The sequence below is a fragment of the Balaenoptera ricei genome, chromosome 6 (genome assembly GCF_028023285.1).
Source record: "Balaenoptera ricei isolate mBalRic1 chromosome 6, mBalRic1.hap2, whole genome shotgun sequence".
Taxonomy (NCBI): domain Eukaryota; kingdom Metazoa; phylum Chordata; class Mammalia; order Artiodactyla; family Balaenopteridae; genus Balaenoptera; species Balaenoptera ricei.
This window is the reverse complement of record NC_082644.1, coordinates 90,863,828-90,882,620: the sequence shown is the minus strand read 5'-3', so window position 1 is coordinate 90,882,620 and position 18,793 is coordinate 90,863,828. Positions and strand designations below refer to the sequence as shown.

At 41.3% G+C, this 18,793-nt stretch overlaps 1 protein-coding gene across 1 annotated transcript in view; it reads right to left on the bottom strand.

Moving 5' to 3' along the window:
• NR4A3 (nuclear receptor subfamily 4 group A member 3) overlaps positions 1-18,793 on the bottom strand; it is a 33,273-nt gene that overhangs the window by 9,656 nt on the left and 4,824 nt on the right. The window contains exons 3-6 of the mRNA XM_059925168.1: positions 16,448-16,577; positions 15,813-15,985; positions 5,944-6,143; positions 3,536-3,714 (exon numbers count right to left, since the gene is read on the bottom strand). Coding sequence (XP_059781151.1) covers positions 3,536-3,714; positions 5,944-6,143; positions 15,813-15,985; positions 16,448-16,577 — 682 coding nt within the window. The remainder of the gene's footprint in view (positions 1-3,535; positions 3,715-5,943; positions 6,144-15,812; positions 15,986-16,447; positions 16,578-18,793) is intronic.

Here is an 18,793-nt window from a genome sequence, read left to right as displayed (position 1 = left end):
AGAGTTCTGCGAGATCCAGAAATGAGAGAAGAGGCCTTCTTTTTCTTGTGTGTTATAACCACAGCACCTGTAACACCCGGCTCTGCACAGGCTGCAGGACTGAGCACAGGATCTGGAACCACCCCACCAAGGACTGGGCCCATTGTAAGTGCCCAGTAACTGCAGCTGAATTCCTTTAATATCACTGTCCTGCTCTGAGCCTCTCTCAAGCATCCAAAGAGATATTCACCAAACACACTGCTTCTAAGGCCACCACCTGATTCCTCATGCCACTGAGTTTGACTTTGGACCACTTAGGGTGTGCAGAAGGGGCAGGCGTGTGTCTCATTTGAGGGAGTCCCTGTTACCATCCCTCCAGGATGGAACATAAGTGGATAAGAGTGCTTATTCTGAATCCAGTTTGGCTACATCACAAACCTAATTTTCTGTAATCCTTACTGCCACCTGAGGCAATAGATATTATTTCCCCCATTTTACAGATGGGGAAACTGAAGTTCAGAGAAATGCATTTCTCAATAGTACGTACTTACTAAATACGCGATCCCAGATTCTAACCTGGGGATGGTGGTCTCCAAAATCCTTGCAATTTCTGCCATGCTAAACTGTTTCCTCCCTGAGCATGCCTCTGCATAAATAGGCAGTGGATGAGCAGCTATAACTGCCGGACACACAGTAAACTGGAGGCAGGGACAAGACTAGCACCACCTTCTCCTAATTCCTAGTTTGTATTCTGTGCACTGAACTGCCGATCTCTCCAGGTTGGGATTGCCTGGCACCCGCATGCTGTGACCTCATTGTTGTCTATTAATTTCTACTTAAAGGGTAAAACAAAAAAACATGTAGGCCTCGGTCCCTCCTCTTAAACCACAACTCTCACACCTGGACTGGCCTTTTCCCGCTTAGTCTCTTTCCTGCTAAAATCTGTGCTCAAAACCAGCTGTCAGGGTAGACCTTTCTAAAATGCAAGCCTGGCCACGATGCTCATCTCTGTGGATCCCCCACTGCTCTCAAGATAACCCCCAATTTTCTCACCTAAATGTGAAAGCTTCTTCATGCCCTGCCCCACCCTAACCTATCACACCAGTCTCATTTCCCATCACTCTATTTTTTTACACATTTCCTTCCTGAAATGTATGACAGCCATATTTTCAATGGCTTTAGCACATTTTTATTTATGCCTAGAATTCTCACTCCTTCCATTTTAGCCTGGAGACATCCTATGCTTTTGTCAAAGACCAGCTCACGTTACCTCTTTTTTTTTTCCTGGTTTGGAGATATTTACTTCTTTTTAAAAATTTTTTTTGGAGTATAGTTGATTTACAATGTTGTGTTAGTTTCAGGTGTACAGCAAAGCATATCGGTTATACATATACATATATCCACTCTTTTTTAGACTCTTTTATGTTACCTCTTTTGAGAAGACCACCCCCTACCATGGGTCTCTCAGCACTTTGTACCCACCTTCACATCCCCACCATAGCACTCAGCACCTTCTATCACATGGATTCTTTTGCATATTCTATCTCCTCTAGGGATGTGTGTTATCATCTCTGAAAACCCACTGACTTGCAGCAGAGTACCTAGATCAGGGAACACTTGTTGATTTACTAGACTCAAAACCCATTTCCATAGAGACATGGCAATGTGCTGGCTTTATTTATGGAAAGCAAAGGCTGGCTCTAGTTTTTGTGTCTGTTTTTCTAAATTAACTAAATTTCATACTTTCTAGTTTTGAAGGTTTAACTGTCCTAGGAAGAGGTGAATTGTTTTAAAATTGAACTGAAGAGCTTTAGTTGAAAGGTAGCCTTTGAGCCAATTTCATTTCAGTACTGCTGGAGTAATATGTCTGTGCCTTAAATGGGTTTATTTTCTTCGGGTGCTCCCTTACGTTGCCATTTGAAAGCCCCCTTAATCAAATCCATACTCTTGGAGACTGTGTTTCTTTTTGTTTTGTTAATGGCTCCCTTGGAAGTCTCTGGCAGCCCTTACAAAAGAAGGGAGTTTCTCATCTAGGATCAAAGACCAGGAGGATTCAGGTTCCACTTGGAATACTAAGGGAACATGCTAGTGTCCTATTCCTCCCATGGCACATGCTTTTACTCTTCTTGACCTTCATGTAAACCATTAAATGATGAACCAGCTTAGCCTCTTAAGGTACTCAGATACATCTCACTTTAGCTAACAGATGTCCCAAGAAGGTGCATATAGACAATGCATCAGAAAGAAGGGCCCATCTGTGCCACAGGATGCATCTGGTCCTCTGTGAAACTCATCACCTGCCTGAAAAACATGTTCTCCACGGCCAAGAGTGTTTCAAGAATCTGAAATTTAATCCTCAGTCCAACGGCCTAGCCTGTACTTGGGTCTGACGAAAAGGATGGGAGGTGCACCCCTGGTCTGGCTAGCCTCTTCTGGAGCCTCCATCTACTGTCACTGTCTCACCAGGCCCCCGTTTGATCAAGAAGGATGAGATCGAACAGGAAACTCTGAAAGTGTAAAGGGGCAAAGGGGAGCTGGGGCCTGCGGCCTCCAGCAGCCACAGGGAGATGGTATCCCCTCTCTTACCCACTGTGCCTTTCTCTTTCTGTCTCATTCTGCCTTGGAATCCTTTATCTCCCAAAGGATAGAGAGGGAGTGACACGTAGGGGGAGAATGGCATAACAAAGAAGTTGACTATATTTTAGGCTTCTGCTTTTAACCCGTCAAAATCGTTGAGTTAAACCATTTTTGCTTTATATGAATATCCATTTTCCTCAGTCCTCTGCCAATCAAAGTTGCTAAATAAAGCTGTAAATAAATACAGGTGTGTTTTATGTGTGTGCAGTTCTTTGGTTTTACTTTGGGTTACTAGCCAAGGACTGGGGAAAAGGGAAGACTCGCCCCTCTGCCCCACAGGAACAGGCTGGTTAAGGTAATCTTCCTTCCAAACCCCCCGTAAAAATAACCCTGAAGCAGCGACTCCAACTGCCCACGGAGGTCCCGTGGAAACTTAGATTTTCATCTATTGGGTTTGTTGACAATAACCAAATAGACTGGGAATCCTCTTTCCTGGAAGTTCATGACAATGAGTTGCAGGTGTATGTCCCTTGTGGTTTTTTTTTTTTTTTTTAAATTAATTAATTAATTAATTTACTTTTGGCTGCACTGGGTCTTCATTGTTGTGCACGGGCTTTCTCTTGTTGCGGAGCACAGGCTCTAGGCGCCTGGGCTTCGGTAGCTGTGGCTCGTGGGCTCTAGAGCGCAGGCTCAGTAGTTGCGGCGCATGGACTTAGTTGCTCCGTGACATGTGGGATCTTCCCGGACCAGGGCTTGAACCCGTGTTCCCTGTATTAGCAGGCGGATTCTTAACCACTGCGCCACGAGGGAAGTCCCTGTCTCTTGTTTTAAACTACGGTAAACAGCAGATTTCAGCAAAGTGGCAATCAGTTTCCTAATTTCTTGTGTGTGTAACAGCCAAAGCCAGAATCTACCATAAGCCAGGAAAGGAGAGAGAGGGGGACACAGTCCCTTCAAGTCACGGCAGGGTGGTGCTTACCTGTGATCATGCTCAGTGCTGACAGGCAGGCTAAGGCTTGGATATCAAGGTTCAGGCTCTGCAAACTTAAGGAAAAGTCTTTAATGGAGTCGAGCCACTCCCCAAATCCACGAAGGCACTGAAGTCGATGCAGGACAAGTCCATTGCAGAACACAAACTTATCTTCAGCAGTGTTTGACCTACGAGAGAAAGTCGCGGTGGGTGAGGGACAGAGACACATTAAATAGGTCTGTTCAGTCTGTCCAGTGGGATAACATCATAACACACAGGCACCCGCACAGCCTTGGGGCAGCGTCCAAAACCCAGCGTGGTGCTGTGAAACCTGTCCAGACGCCCTCCATGAACAAGACTGTGCTCCTGGGATAAACAACCACCACCGGTTGTCTGCTGACTTCCCTGGTGAGCCTCAGCCCTGGGGATGCTCGGGGTGGGGCGTCTGCTCTCTTATTGCTACAAGCAGCTGCTGGCTCATCCTGGGACTCACGGATGGTGGAAGCGAAGCCCAGTGCCCAGTCTCTCTCTGCAGTGAACACGAGACTGTTCCCTTCAGTACTCCTTCCCACTTCGCTCCTTCGACTTCTCTTTCATTTTCTTAAATGTCAAAAAGTGATAAGGCCCGAGGCTAGACACTACAATTCCATTGTGCAGACTCTAAAAACACCAAGTTCCTGCAAGCTCCAGAAGTCAATGACAAACTGAACAGTGGTCTAAAATAAAAAGAGTCCTTATTTTGTATTACATTCTCTGCTTTAAACAGTGGGGCTGTAGAGGGTTATTTCTCAACCCATCCAGATAGTTTATATTATGTCCATAGTCATCCCATTCTTTTCTAATGAAAGGTGCCCTGGAACTTCTAGTTAGCACCACTTCGCTGTGGGGCCTTGGGCACTCCTTTAATCTTTCTGGTTTCCTTTTCCTTGTCTATAAAACAGGAATTATAATTGCTACCTCCAAAGAATGTTGTGGGAATTGAATGAAATAAAGGATTTGAAAGCCCATGCACAATGCCTGGTATACAAGAGGCCAATGAGTGTTAGGTGTTAACTAATTCTGAATTCTAGGTGGTCCTTACCTTAATCTTAAATTCCTTTAATTTTCAAATCTCTTGCCACATATTTCTCTCTCCTGGCCTTCTGCCTTAACAAGTTAATGTCACTTTAATTGTGCCTCTTGGATGAACAGCTTTATTCATTCATTCACTCAGAAAGTATTTCCTGAGCACAAAGCCTGTGCCCGTTCCTTAGCCAGACACTGGAGAACACCTGGTAAACAGGGCCTCTGTGGTGCCTGCTCTCATGTAGCTTATCACCTACTTAATCCTTTGCTGCCTGCCTAATAGATGGTAGTCACATTGCTGGCTCAGCGTGGCTCCTGCACACACAGGAGTGGCAGTAACTGTGCTAACTACTGGCAGTCTAGTAGTAACTCCACCTCAGCCTCTCCCACAGATCCCTCCACAGAGGGACACACGGGACCGAATGATTCAACCTCAGGGTTTAAAACCCAGACCTCAGAACACCGGCATCAGAATCGCTGGAGCCTGACTTAAAAATGCAGATTTCTGGACTTCCTTCAAGGCAGATCCAAACCAAAATAGCTGGGAATGAGGCATGGGAATTTGCACTTTAAGTGAGAGTTTCTGGTAGTATGGTATGAAACTGGGGAGGGGGTGGTAGGGAAGACAAAGAGGGGAAAGGTGATGATTTTTCCTATAAAATTGGTAAAATGTTGGTACCATCTCCTATAAATATATAACTAAAAGGAAGCAAGGAAGATGAAATTTAAAATGCTAATGTGGACTTTAAGAGAGAAGCTTAGATCCCAGGTTCCAGCTTTTAGAAAAATCAGCTCCTCTTTGTGTTTGGTGTCACTGAGTGTCATAAGTTGAACCAAATCTTTTGATCCAGAAGCTATTCTCTTGGAGTAAACACTGGGGGTTGAGAAGCTGTGGGAACTCTTCAGTGCCCCATCTGGTGTATGAGAACAGCAACTTGTTAAATAGAACCTTGGGAGGTAAATGCAACGTTCAAAACAAATACTTGCTCCCAGGAAATACCTTATGCACCATGAGAATCTTCCTGGAATCACAGAATGTGAGCGACAAGGGGCTTTAGAGAACACCAAACCCAACATTCTCATTTTACAAAGAAGGAAACTAAATTCCTGGTGAGGCAAGTGACCTGCTCAGGGTCTTAGAGCAAGTCTGTATTAAAACTGAGACTAGAACCCAGGAGTCCTGGCTACCAGCCCAGGGCTCCACCCACTGCTCAGTTTTTTTAATGCCTGGTCATATTTCATATGTCCATCTTGAGCAAACTTTTCACTGCTGACTTAGTTACAAACACAGCAGGTTTCAAACTTCTTCAAAGGAAGGAGTGGACTGAGGAAGAAAAAATAAAAGTAATTACCTGATGGAAAGTCTGAGAACAAACAGCTCCAAAAAGGCTGATTCTATAAGTAATGTCTGATCTTCTTTGGGGAGATCAGTAAATCCGGGAATCTTTTCTGCCCAGCTTCTAGATACGTCAATGGAGGCTGTTAGAAGGTTGTAGAACTGTTGTACATGCTCGGCATCTGTGCCTGCAGTGGCCTGGTCAGTGGGACAGTACTAGAATGCAAACCACAGATAGCGGCGTTATCTCAGTCCAACAGGGATAACAGCATCATTTGCAGCTTGGCTCTTCCAAGATTTTCAACACCTAAATCCTTACTTTTAGGTGCCACAGTTTATAAAACCTTTTTGCAATCACAGTCTCATCGGATTCTCACAATAGCCCTGTGACATAAATAGAGTGGATTCTGTTACCACTTAATAGTCAATGAAATTTGCTTAAGTCCCATTAAGTGCAGTGGTTTTCAATCCTGACTGCAATCATCTGGGGAGCTTTAAAAAAACACTCATGTCTGGGTCATATCCACAGAGATTCTAATTTAACTGGTCTGGGATCGGGACTGGCCATCAGGAATTTTAAAAGCTCCCCAGGTGATTCCAAAGGGCTGCTGTGCTGAGAACCATTACCCCAGGGGGTTGTGTCTGCACCAGCCTCCAGGATCCACAGATTCCCTAAGGCACAGCTGTCTCCAAACAAGATGCTTAATTAACCCCTGGTTCTCAAACTGTGGCCCCGGTCCAGCAGCATCAGCAACACCTGGGAATGTGTTAGAAATGAAAATCTCCAGCTCTGCCCCAGACCTACAGAATCAGAAACTCTGAGGGTAGGCCCAAGAAACTGTTTTATCAAGATCTCCAGGTGAATTCTCATGCACAGTGAAGTTTGAGAATCACGGAATTGACCAATACAAGAAGATGGATGCTTGCTGCAGATGGATTCCTGAGAGATAAAACAAGGAAGCAGTCAGGAAGGAGTGTGTCCTTGGCAGGGCCCAGGCAGCTGTGTGCCATCAGACTCAGGGCTCGCGGCTACTAAAATTAATGAAAATTAAATACAATTTAAAATCCAGTTCTTCAGTCACGCTAGCCATATTTCAAGTGCTCAATAGTCACATGTGTTTAGAACATTTCCATCACGGCAGAACATCCTATTGGACATCATTGATCTAGAGGGCCCCAGGAGAAGAAAGGTAAAAACAGGGATAAAGTCTTGACACGGCTTTTAGATATGCTGGTAGAGCCTGGGTTTTGCTTGAATCACTGGAGGAAAATCTTTCCTGCATCAGGCAGGAAGATTGATACAGCGAGATAATAATTAAGGGACAACCAACAACACAGAGACTTAGGAGATGTGCAAAAACATTCATGTAAATATGCACGTCATTGCCTTCATACGAACACAGCTGAGTGTGCTTTTGTGTCTCTCAAGTTGATCCTCAAAGGGCATGGATTTTAATCCTTACTTTACAGATGAGGAAACTGAGGCTCAAAGATGCTTGGAAAGGTTAATAGACTTTCCCAAGTTACATAACCAACAGTGGTACAGCCAAGACTTAAACATGGCTCTGTGATTTCCAGTCCTACACCTCCTGGCTGTTAATAGGTCTGATGTTACTAGCTGGTGGCCTGTAGGATAGTTTTAAAAAGTATTTTGCTTTGCTTTAATTGGAGTTCTCCATGTATGTATTCATTTGGTCCCATATTTTGTCAACACAGTGACTGGCACATAATTGACGCTCAATAAACATTTGTTGAATATTGTTCCATGAAAGAACAGTCAGGGGAGTGCCTAGGTTTGCAACAGTACTCTAACCTGGCTGGAGGACAAACAGCCAATAAGCAGCCAAGTGCTCACTGTAGAACTACACAGGTCTGAGGAAATGAGGCACTTGTCTTAATTGGGTCTTTTTTTTCCCTTTGTGTTTTCCCAAGAGGCATCATGAAATAAGAAAAGAAACATCAGACAAGGAGCCAAGCCACTTTGATCCTAGATTTGTCTAGGCTCCTAATTTGTGAAATAATGTAGCTCTGCTGCTATAGTTATCCGGGGTAAATTACTTCACTTTTCTGAGCCTCAGTTTTCTCCTATGTAAAATGGGGATAATATCTTCCTTAACATTTTGTTGTGATGATTAAATGTGATAATACATGCAGAGGACCTGACGCACAGAACGTGTTTAACACATGACGATAGTGATGATACTGATAACAGTTTTGATACTTGGAGTTATCACTGTCCCTCAGCTTCCATATTTATAAAATGGGGGAAAGGGTTGAACCGGAAGGTTTCCAATTTTCAGCCCTGACTTTTTCTAGGATCCCATAATATCAGGTCCAGTTCAAATCCCTGGCTCCTCTGTTCCCAATAATCCACCCAGGGCCTGGATTCTGTGAAGCCCTGGATGTTCTGTGTTGTAATGGACCACGGAAGCAAAGGCCAGGAGAAGGAAGCAGTCATCCTTCCCACAGATATTCAAGGATGACAGCATGATACTGGTGTCACAGACACTCCCCACTACTTCCTTCCAGCACACATACTATTAACTGGAGGAGAGTGGAAAGAAAAAAGATTTTATTTTTAAACTTTCTCTTCTTATATGAATCTAATTCCATATGCTCTCCAGGGGCAGGATGAAATTCAGGGCAGCACCACCTTTAGAAAGTTGACAGCACTACATGTGAAACTCCCAGGTAATTCAGAGTTGAGGAAAGAATGTTGGATCAGGCAGTAGGTCATGGGGACCTCCTCCAGGCTCTGGCACTGACTTGCTGTGCAGCCCTAGACAAGGCACTTAACTTCTCTGGGTTTATTTCTGCCTCTGAAGTTGGAAGTGACTAGACTAGCTGATTCCTTCTGGCTCTTGCATTCAGCTATCTTTCTGTTACTGATTTCTAGTTTAATTCCTTTGTGGGATTGACGGCAGACACTGTATGATTTCTATTCTTTTAAATGTGTTAAGGTGTGCTTTATGGCCCAGACCATCATCTATCCTGGTGAATGTTCCATGTGATGGCTCTTGCATTTGATGATTCTAAATGTTGCTAATCACACCAGGTATGACGGTATTACCTGGAATTTGATACTGATTCAGCATTATTGTTTTAAAATAGTGTGTTAAATGGAGAAAAAAAGACTAAAGAATGTCAGGGAATGGGACCTAACAGCTCTCTCCTGCACTGAAGTCCCTGAAACCATGGCTCACAACTCAATAATCTCCCTGCTTCCAATATTTGCTCAGAATCCTCCGGAGCACTTAGCTTTCCCCCAGGGTCCTCTGCAGGCCTCCACCCCTGCTGGGCTCACATTTCATGCATCCTGCACACAGGGAAATGCAGTTGCTGCCTGTGTGTGCGGTTTTCTCTGATAGAGTCCAGCAGGGAGGAAAGCCAGCGGGCCCCGTGTGCCAGGCTCCAGCCAGACCCTCTGAGCTTCACCTGCAGTGATTCTGGTTCACGTTTCAGAATTCTGGAGCCAAACTGGATTCAGCCTGAGCCACCAGTAACTTGGGGGTGACTGGAGGGTCAGCATCAAGTGCTGGGGGGAAAAGACAAATCAAGTATCCCCTCTACTGAACATAAGATTTAAAGAAATGGAACAAAACGTTTTAGAGTCTTTCTCTGCCCGGACTAGCAGTTTATAAACACCTCGCTAAGGAATACTGGATGTAGAGTTGGAAGAACCAGACCCCCATCTCTGCTTCTGTGCTCCCCTACATCCCTCTGTCTCTGGGATAAGCAGCTTCGGGGTTCACCAAAGAAAAATCTAGAAATACTTGTTTATTGACTATTCTAATCAGACATAGGCCAAATAGAGAAAGACTTTAAAAATGAATCTTTTTTTTCCTATTTATGCTTTTTATTCTGGCCTATACGGATAATCAATAATCAGGTTTTACCACTAGTCAAAGACACAATATTGCATTTACTGATAGCTAACGTCTAATGCAGATTTCTCCGAAGCACTTAGGTTGAGAATCTAGAGCTGCAAAAAACAGTGAATACTATTTAAACTAAATTGAGTTGACACATTTCAAATGGCAATACTATGACTATACAGGTCAGATTTCAGCCACAACCTAGGCCTAAAATAAGTTATTTGGGAATTACGTGAGACCCTTGGTGAACACCAGCCCTAAAATTTAGCAATGTGATGCTTTCATAGCAGAGTGGAATCTGCTATTTACTCTACCTCAGTGTCAGTCCTGGCTAAATATGTAAAATGTCCTAAGAACACTTTGTTTCCACTTAGAATGTTACTTTTCCCTGGGTCCTTATATTTCTTTATATTTTAGATGTTATCGTTCTATGAGCCAAACTATGTATACATATTCTTAGGTTCTTACACTTTAAAAAGTGACACTTTAAAAACTGGCAATGAATATATTTTATCCCAAATTTCTTCTTTTCTGATCTAATTGCCTCCCCTCTCTAAAAAACCAAACCAAAACCAAAAAACCCTCCTCTCTTCCCGTCAATGGCATCACTGCAGTTACATATTTGTTTACTTTCTGTCTCCTTCACTTGCCTGTAAGCTCCATGAGGGCAGGAGCTGCATCTTGTTCTAACGGGTCCACTGCTCTGGAAGAATTGTTAAATGAATCAATTACTTTCTGTTAAACTTATCTCTATTGCTTATTCCTTTTCAACCCCAAGAAAGTTGGGAAATAGGAGATACGAGGTAAAATTGAATTGTTCTTATTAAACCATATCGATCGTTCTCAAGGCTTAGTGTGCCAAAGAATCATCCAAGGTCCTCTTTAGAATACAGATTCCTGCCTGCCTTCCCCCGTCCCCCAATTCTGAGTCAGTGGGCCTGCGTGTGGCCCCAAGAATCTGCATTTTAAGCAAACACCCTGACTCCTTCTGATACATGCGGTCTGGGCACCACACTTTGGGAAATGCAGACCTGTACCCATAGGGGAATCAGAGGGTCAGGGAAGGAGAAGGCTGGAAGGGATCATGGCAGTGCATTTAGTCCAATCTCCTCGGCCTTCAGATGAGAAAACTGAGGCCTACAGCAGGGCAGAACTTGCCTGAAATCATCTAGTGAGTTGGTGGCAATTTGAGAGGGTCTTCTGAGTAGCTTCATGAAAGCACCCTCTTTGCAGAATCTTCATGATGTTTACTTTGTAGGTTTAACACGTGTCAACCATTTCTTAGGCTATCTTGTTAACATATTTAAATGCCACTTGCTGGTGCCTGGTTTTATCTGGGCAGTATCTCTTGTGTTTGGAGTCTGTTACTATACTAAGTGACACCCATTACCAGAAAACATCCTAGTTTGCTGGAAAATACTTGAAATGACCAACTAATGAGGATGTGAAGTGCATTTTCTCATTAGTAATTATGCAGGCTCTGAAGACAAGCCCAGTATCTATATATACTTGTAATGCTAAATTAAAAGCAACTGTGGGGTACAGAATAGCAACATTTTGAGGAGAAACAAATCAAATGTGACATGTTTTGACTGCACTGATATACAATGATCTGAGCTCACTTTTGAAGGAGAGAAGTTTGGCCCAAAGGAGAAGAAAAGTTCCCAGAGCCAGGAACGCTTCACAGAGCGAAGAGCTCTCTTTCTGGCCTTGAAAACCCCCTTCCCTCTGTGACTTGGAACAACTCCTCCACCTCCCTTTCCCACAAATGAGGAAAATGCTCACTTACTACCTTAAAGCCACATAGGCAGGTACAAGATTAGAACATACCTGCCCGGCAAACATTTTCTCATTTCTCTGATTCACTGGGGGAAGGTAGCATCTTTAATAAACTGTTTTGGTCAAGCCAACTGTCTGACTCAAAACTGACAGGGCATATTCTTATTTAAAATGTAAAATTATATATACCACTATGATATAGATTAGGCAGGAATAAATGAAGAAGAGACTTTCATTTTTCACTTTATTCACTTCTAAATGGTCTGCCTTTTATAAATTACTCTTATTGTAATTTTTAAAATCTAATAAAGCTTCTATTAAAAAAAAAACTAGTATATTGCCATTAAACAGAAGTGGCAGTATGGTGAAAGAGAAACATATTACTTTGAGTGATGAGATTTGGGTCTAACCCTAGCTCTGCCACTGACCTTAGGCAAGCCACTTAGCCTTTTTAAGCCTTTATTTAGTCTTCTGAAATATGGGTTTTGGATTAGATGACCTCAAGATCACCTCCAGTTCTATGAATTAATAAATAAAAAACTTTAAGGAGAAGGTAATATGAAAATTGAATTTCAATGAATGACATTAAAAAAATGACTGAAACCATAAATTGTACCACATAAACTGGGTTTAAGTGAAATTATGTAAGAATGTATGTGATGGTGCCTGGCTCAAAGTAGGCATTCAATAAATTCATTTTGCTTCATTCATTTTATGCTAATTTTTTTTTAAAAGAGAATGAAGCAAATTCAATCTTGTGAAGTAACAAGTTGTTTAACAACACATATTCTTATATGTATATGTATATATATTCACTTGCATTTAGGGACAGTAAGGTAAACCCTAGAATCATAAAATCTTAGCGTTGGAAGGAAATTAGTATCAGCCAAAATAACCTCTCTCCTGTGAGGAACCCTGTTATGTGTTGTCCTTACATAAGGACAACTTGTGTTGATGAACTCACGCTTCCACAGCAGCTCTTATAGCCAGGAAAGTTCTTCCTTGCCCTCAGAGTGAGCTGGAAGGGCCCCCTCCTTCACCCTCTAGTTCTGCCCTTGGGAGCAACAGTCCTCTTGGCGACAGGGCCAAAGTGTGACCTAATCCTGCCAAATCTTCTCCCTTTCTGTCTACGTATTTCCATTTCCTTCAACCATCCCTTTCGAGTTTCCAGAAACAGTGTATCCACATACATACACTGGATCCTCTTAAATCCCAGCTTGGAACTGAACTCCATCCTTGAAGTGTGCACTGACAGGACAGAGTCCGTGGGACACCATCAGCTTGGTTCTAGCCCCATGCTTCTACTACTGAGGTCTAAGCTAATTTAGCATCCCTCCCTTCCACTGCACACTTTGTTGGTTCTTACTGAATGTGTATGGAATAAACTCCTGAGATCTTCTTAACATGAACCACTGACAGGCCAAGGCTCTCCCATTTTAAAAAATTCTAAATGCTGAGCTTCACACTTATTTTTGTGACCTTTCTTCACGATGGTTTCAGCCCATCCTGTTCCAGCTTGTCGAAATCACTCTGAATGTTGACACTGACATCCATCATATTAGCGATTCCTCCCAGCTTTCTGTCATCTGCAAATGTGATCAGCATGCCTTCTCTGCCTTCATCCAAGTTTTTGATGAAAACTCACTGTATTTTATTAAAAGAGACTTTTAATTTAATTGATTTGGGTCCAATTTTTGATAATTTTGTAAAGCTATCTAAAAGCAGGAGAATCCAAGCTATGAGGTTCAACCCAATTCCAAAACAATGCAATTAAAATAAATACGCTTTACAAAATTGAGCCAGGCCCCAAAGGTAGTATCAGTGTGACCCAGACTCTGGCATGGTCAATCTGTTATTTTGGGCAAAGCTAACAATTAAATTGGATAAATGTTTGTTGATGAGGATGATGACTCTAGTCTAACACCCTGAATGGTGCAGAAGCAAGCAAACACAGTGGATTGATTTTTCAGTGTGAGGCAGTTCCCAGCTGGGACAACTCAAAGTACGGGGTAGGGTTTGCCTCTGAATAACTAATTAGGCCATGTAGACCAATAATTGGATAATTTGGGTCCCCCCCAACCCACCAAATCACTTTGTGGACTAAACCTCTGGACTGGCCATCAATAGTGATTTCAAATGCCCCAGAGCAATGTCAGATTGTGTGCTGTAGCCTCAGTGAAGGCAGTGCCAAGAAGCTTCATTAATTCAGATGAATTGCATAAGGGAAGGCCAGAGTTGGCTCATGGAAAAGTTTTTATTCCCAAATGCTTTTCTATCACCCACTCTCACTGAAACCAGAGATGCAACGAATTATGGTTTTAAGAGCACAGACTTTGGGGGCCAAATTGGGCCCACTTGGCTTCTAATTCTATCTCTGATACCTATTACTATGTGACCTTGGGCAAGTCAGTCCTTTAGCCTTTCTCAGTTTTAATCTCATCTATGAGAGATCATAACACTTACCTTAGTGGTTTTGCTACATAGCACCTGACATGTGTAGTGTTTATACTCATTAGAACGTTCAACAAAGGATAGAATAAGAAGTTTTGGTCAAGGAGATAACATACAGGGCACTGTGCTAAAGCTTTGACAAGTATCATCTTATTTAAACTTCCCAGAAACAACCCTGGGAAGTAGATATTACTACTATTACTCCATAACACAGATGAGGAAACTGACACATTAAAAGATTTAATCAGTTGCTCAAGATCACCCAACTAGTACATGATGGTGTTGGGATTTTAATCAAGGCCTGCATGGTTCCAAAACCTAAGCCCTTAATCACTGCATTATTCTGTTAGACTATTATTTGAGACTTGACTTCAGTCAAGAGATGCTACTTGTAATCAGAGTAAGAGTCCTCAACCTTTGATTCTAAGGGTCTACCATGCTTCTCATATGAAGTCTTGTGCTCAAGTGTGGAGAGGAGGCTTCACAACCTACAGTGAGGGAGGGGATGAGGGAAGGAAGATCACAGCAGATACACAAATCACCCCTTCACTTTTGTCAACATTGCAGCCTAAAAGGAGGGCATATGGCAGACACTCTCACACTCTTGGCCAGCCCTTCAACCAGAAGTTTGAAATACTGATTAGACCTGGAGAGGGCAATCTGGTAGCTGCTGCCAAGCCAAATCAACCAACTGGGGATCCCTGGACTGGTATCTCTCTTATCTGTGCGTAAACTGTATTTCTAAGTTTTCTTGTCTTACGGTGGGATTAACCATTCGTACAGTTCATGTTTCTTTCAATGGTTAGATGAGACAAAGTACCACAATGCCTAGCATGTAGAAATTGCTCAATGATTGAGATCTTTTTCCTTTCTTTTCTTCTTTGGTGAGACCCTGTCTTACTAGAAGTCTGCTTTTCTAAGTCTCTTTTAAAACTGACTTCCAGTAATGTTTATACCTTTGCTCAGAAAATCCTTTCTCATCATTCTTCTTTGTGTTATCCAAATTTCTGGGAATTTGCAGGGCTCAAACTGATGATATTTTACTATATCCCATATGAAATAAAAGTGTTAATATATTTTGGTTGGCTTAAATAACAACACTGGTAATCATTTACAGTTTTCAAATGTTTTCTCAACCGTCATTCCTGTGTGACTGATGTTCAAAACACCCCTCTGAGGTTAACTATTGTAATCATCTCCACTGTAAGGATGAGAAAGCCAACAGCAAGAGCCAGGTGACCCAGGCAGGAAGCAGCAGAGGTAGCATTCCATCCCAGTCCTCCTGACACCTCCCGATGTCAAGGCCAGAGTTTGCTCCTCTCCATCAATGGTTTAATCCCTCAGTATAAGCAGTAGGTCAGTCAATGCCGGTGCAATTGGGTAAACTGTTTAAGGATAACTTGAAGCTTAACCAGATGGTTTGGTCACAATATGGAAAAAAAAAAAGTAGTCACTTTGTCTAAAGCATGAAAGAAATGTACAAATTGTAATTCACCTGTGCATATTTTCATTGGCACAACCATCAGGAATCCTGCAACAATGGGTATGACAGGTGCAGCACGGTCAGGGTCATTTGTTAAGGCATTTAGAGATTCAATAAGGCAAAAATTATTTGGTGCAATGGATGCACTGGAATTGCTAAGTGAAGTGAAAAGTAGAGAAAAGGTATGAAAACGGTTGAGCACAGTGCCAGGCACGAAGCCATTCAATCCACTCATTACTATTATCATGAATAGAGACCCTGATCATTCATTCAAGAGCAAGACATCATAAAACTTACTCTGGAATAATCGAGATCTCTGGGCGTTGAGTCTGTTAAAGCTCGGACGAGGGCATTCATCATACAGATTGGAGGAGAAGGTGGAGAGGGCTGAGAGGCTTCCTGCTGTAATGGGCTCTTTGGTTTGGAAGGCAGCCGACCTCTCCTTCCTTTCAGACTATCTGTACGGACGACTGATACCGAGAGAAACAAAGAAAAAATGTCTTCAAAGATATCCATGAACAGCCATAAATCACAAAAAGGAATCAAAACACTTCACAGTTGAGCAAATCATTAATGAGACCAACCATTTAAAAGGGGCAATAAGTTTGGAGTAATATCCACACAACGATTTAATGAGAGTTGAAACAAGCAGCATAAAAGCCACCCCATACTTACATTTGGTAATGAATTAGCCCTAAAAGTCTCCTTCTCAAATAGAACAAAGATGTATGTACACAAGCTCTCTATTGATTTTGAGAAATTAGAATAAGTAGACCTCAGCTATTTTTGAACGTAAATATACACCATAAAAATAAAGTGTTGAAAAGAAAGGGAAACTAGGAAACTTCACCATTCTAATGTAAATATTAACTTTTTCAGTGATATCTGAGAATATTTATAAGCAAGCTGGACAAAAAGCATTATATCCATACCTTCTTTAACCATTCCGACACCGAGACACTTCTGAAATCGACAGTACTGACATCGGTTTCGACGTCTCTTGTCTACAGGGCAGTTTTTATTTGCCAGGCAAACATATTTTGCATTTTTCTGCACTGTTCTCTGAGGAAATACAATACAGAGATAGTCAACTAATAGTTTCTGGAAAGAGGTAGGACCTGACAAGATGTATTTTAATTACAATGTGAAAAGCGACAGTGCAATTCGTATAATTAGATAAATTTAATTTCCTAACACGCTAGCCTGCAGGAAAAACAATTTTATTAGTGTTAGCTGCTGACAATGAAAATCATCTCGGATTGTTCTGAAGCAAGTCTCAGGAGACACCCAAGTCTGAATGATAAAATCATATCTGAAATTACCAGGTCAACATATCATACCTTGGAGGATTAGATTCACTTTTAATATCCCTTTGGGAACAATTTTCTACTTGTTCCACTCCCCTGATTATTGCTGACCTTATTAAAATAAAATCAAAATTATCTGGGATGTACTTTGCTGGATATCACTATTGTAAGTCAAATATCACAGAAACTGGCTTTGTTCCCCAATAGAGATGAAATCATAAAAAGCAAAAACGAGGACTTGTCTAGTTATAACATATAGGAAATAATGTTTTAACGCAAAAAAAAAATCACTTAATCAACTTGTGTAGTGTATTTTATTTTTAAAAGAATGGTAAACTGTCCATTTCTCATTTTTGAAAGCAAAATCGTAAAACGGGATACTAAAAACCGCTATCACATCCAAGAAAGAAAAAAAAAAAAACCAACCAAACAAAAAGAATGAGATAAAAGAAGGAATATGAGAGCCATATATTTTCAATGAAAATTCCCATTAATTGGTTATTTCATAAATGAATATTGACACAGATATCAAAACAGCCATACTGTAAAAGATGTATCATAAAACTTGGGCCTGGGTATAAAATAATGTTGTATTCTTCAGAATCATGTATAATTTAAAAATGAAACATGAAGAAATAATAAAGGATATTTTATGCTCCAAATATAAGAGAATGCTTGATTTTTTTAAAAAAATTAAAAACATTTGTGCAAATGGATGTGTATTTACCACTCATTCAGAAATTACCTGAATATATTCAACTCCAAATAGAGCAGAAAGTTGGAATTTATTTGGTAAGCCTGGGCTGCATAAAAAAAAAGAAATCCAGGTAATTTGGGATTGGTGATCTATTTTGTGTCTAAAATTCTAAATAGATTTACTTTTTAATTTTCAGCAATTCTCAACCCCCTTGTATCAGTTTTCACTCTATCACCTTTTTTTTTTAATCACCTTTTAATTTCATTTTAAGAGATCATTTCTAAACTGCTTATATAAAATTTAAAGCCAGATACATTTTCCCTGCTTTAGCAGGTGATTTTAGTTTAAAATGCAAAATTTCCAAAACACAAACATACTTCTGAGGTTTCCACCATTTAAATTCGCAGCAGTTTGTAAGGGTAGGAAACTTGTGTTTCCTAAATGAAGCTCTCTTTCATTGAACATGAAGTAATTTAAAAAACTCTACTTCTTGCCATCGTCCTCAAGGATATCCCAGTTTCAGTGCTGGTGGCATTTTGCTTCAGGTATACGTTTTCCCAATAACCTCAAACCTTCCCCACATTTGTGTATGCCTGCACAATAGTTTAAGGACAGGGAGAGATCGTTATGGTTCAATCACTGAATTCCCATCATTAACTGCACTTCATGTCACATTTTTAAAGAATTCAATTTAATGGTAGAAAGCCACTGGGTAAAACCTGCTCCCGTTCCCTTAATTAACGGATCTGTGGGGTGGTTCTCCCTTATCCTACCCCTACCCTTTCAAGTATAGATTTGTTTTCAAGATATTGCTACAGAAAAAGGATGCTGTTGGGGAACACTTAATTGACATTTCTAGACGAGGAATGTATCACCACTCCTGTATTTTGGTCAATTCAGGGGTGATTATATTTGTGGATTACTTGTACTTCTCTTGTTTTTCTTTCTTTTCCGCCTTTCAGCTGCCCATTTCACTGCCTTTCAGCATTTCCGCTGAAATGCTGTAAAAAGCAAATCTGCTAAAGGAATGCAGTTACTTGAAAGTAAAGCTTGTGTAGTTAAGACAGAAAAAAACGGCTAAACCGACGGTTCTACATTTAAAACATCATAATCCTGCATACCTCCTGTATGGCATTTAACATACTGCAAAATCTTTCCACAAGCATTTTCTCATTTATCTGCAGAAGTTAATCACATGATTCCTAGCTCCAGATCAAAAATAACTGTTGCTTGTTGGTATGTATACCAATGCACACATGTGCATTTTTTAATAA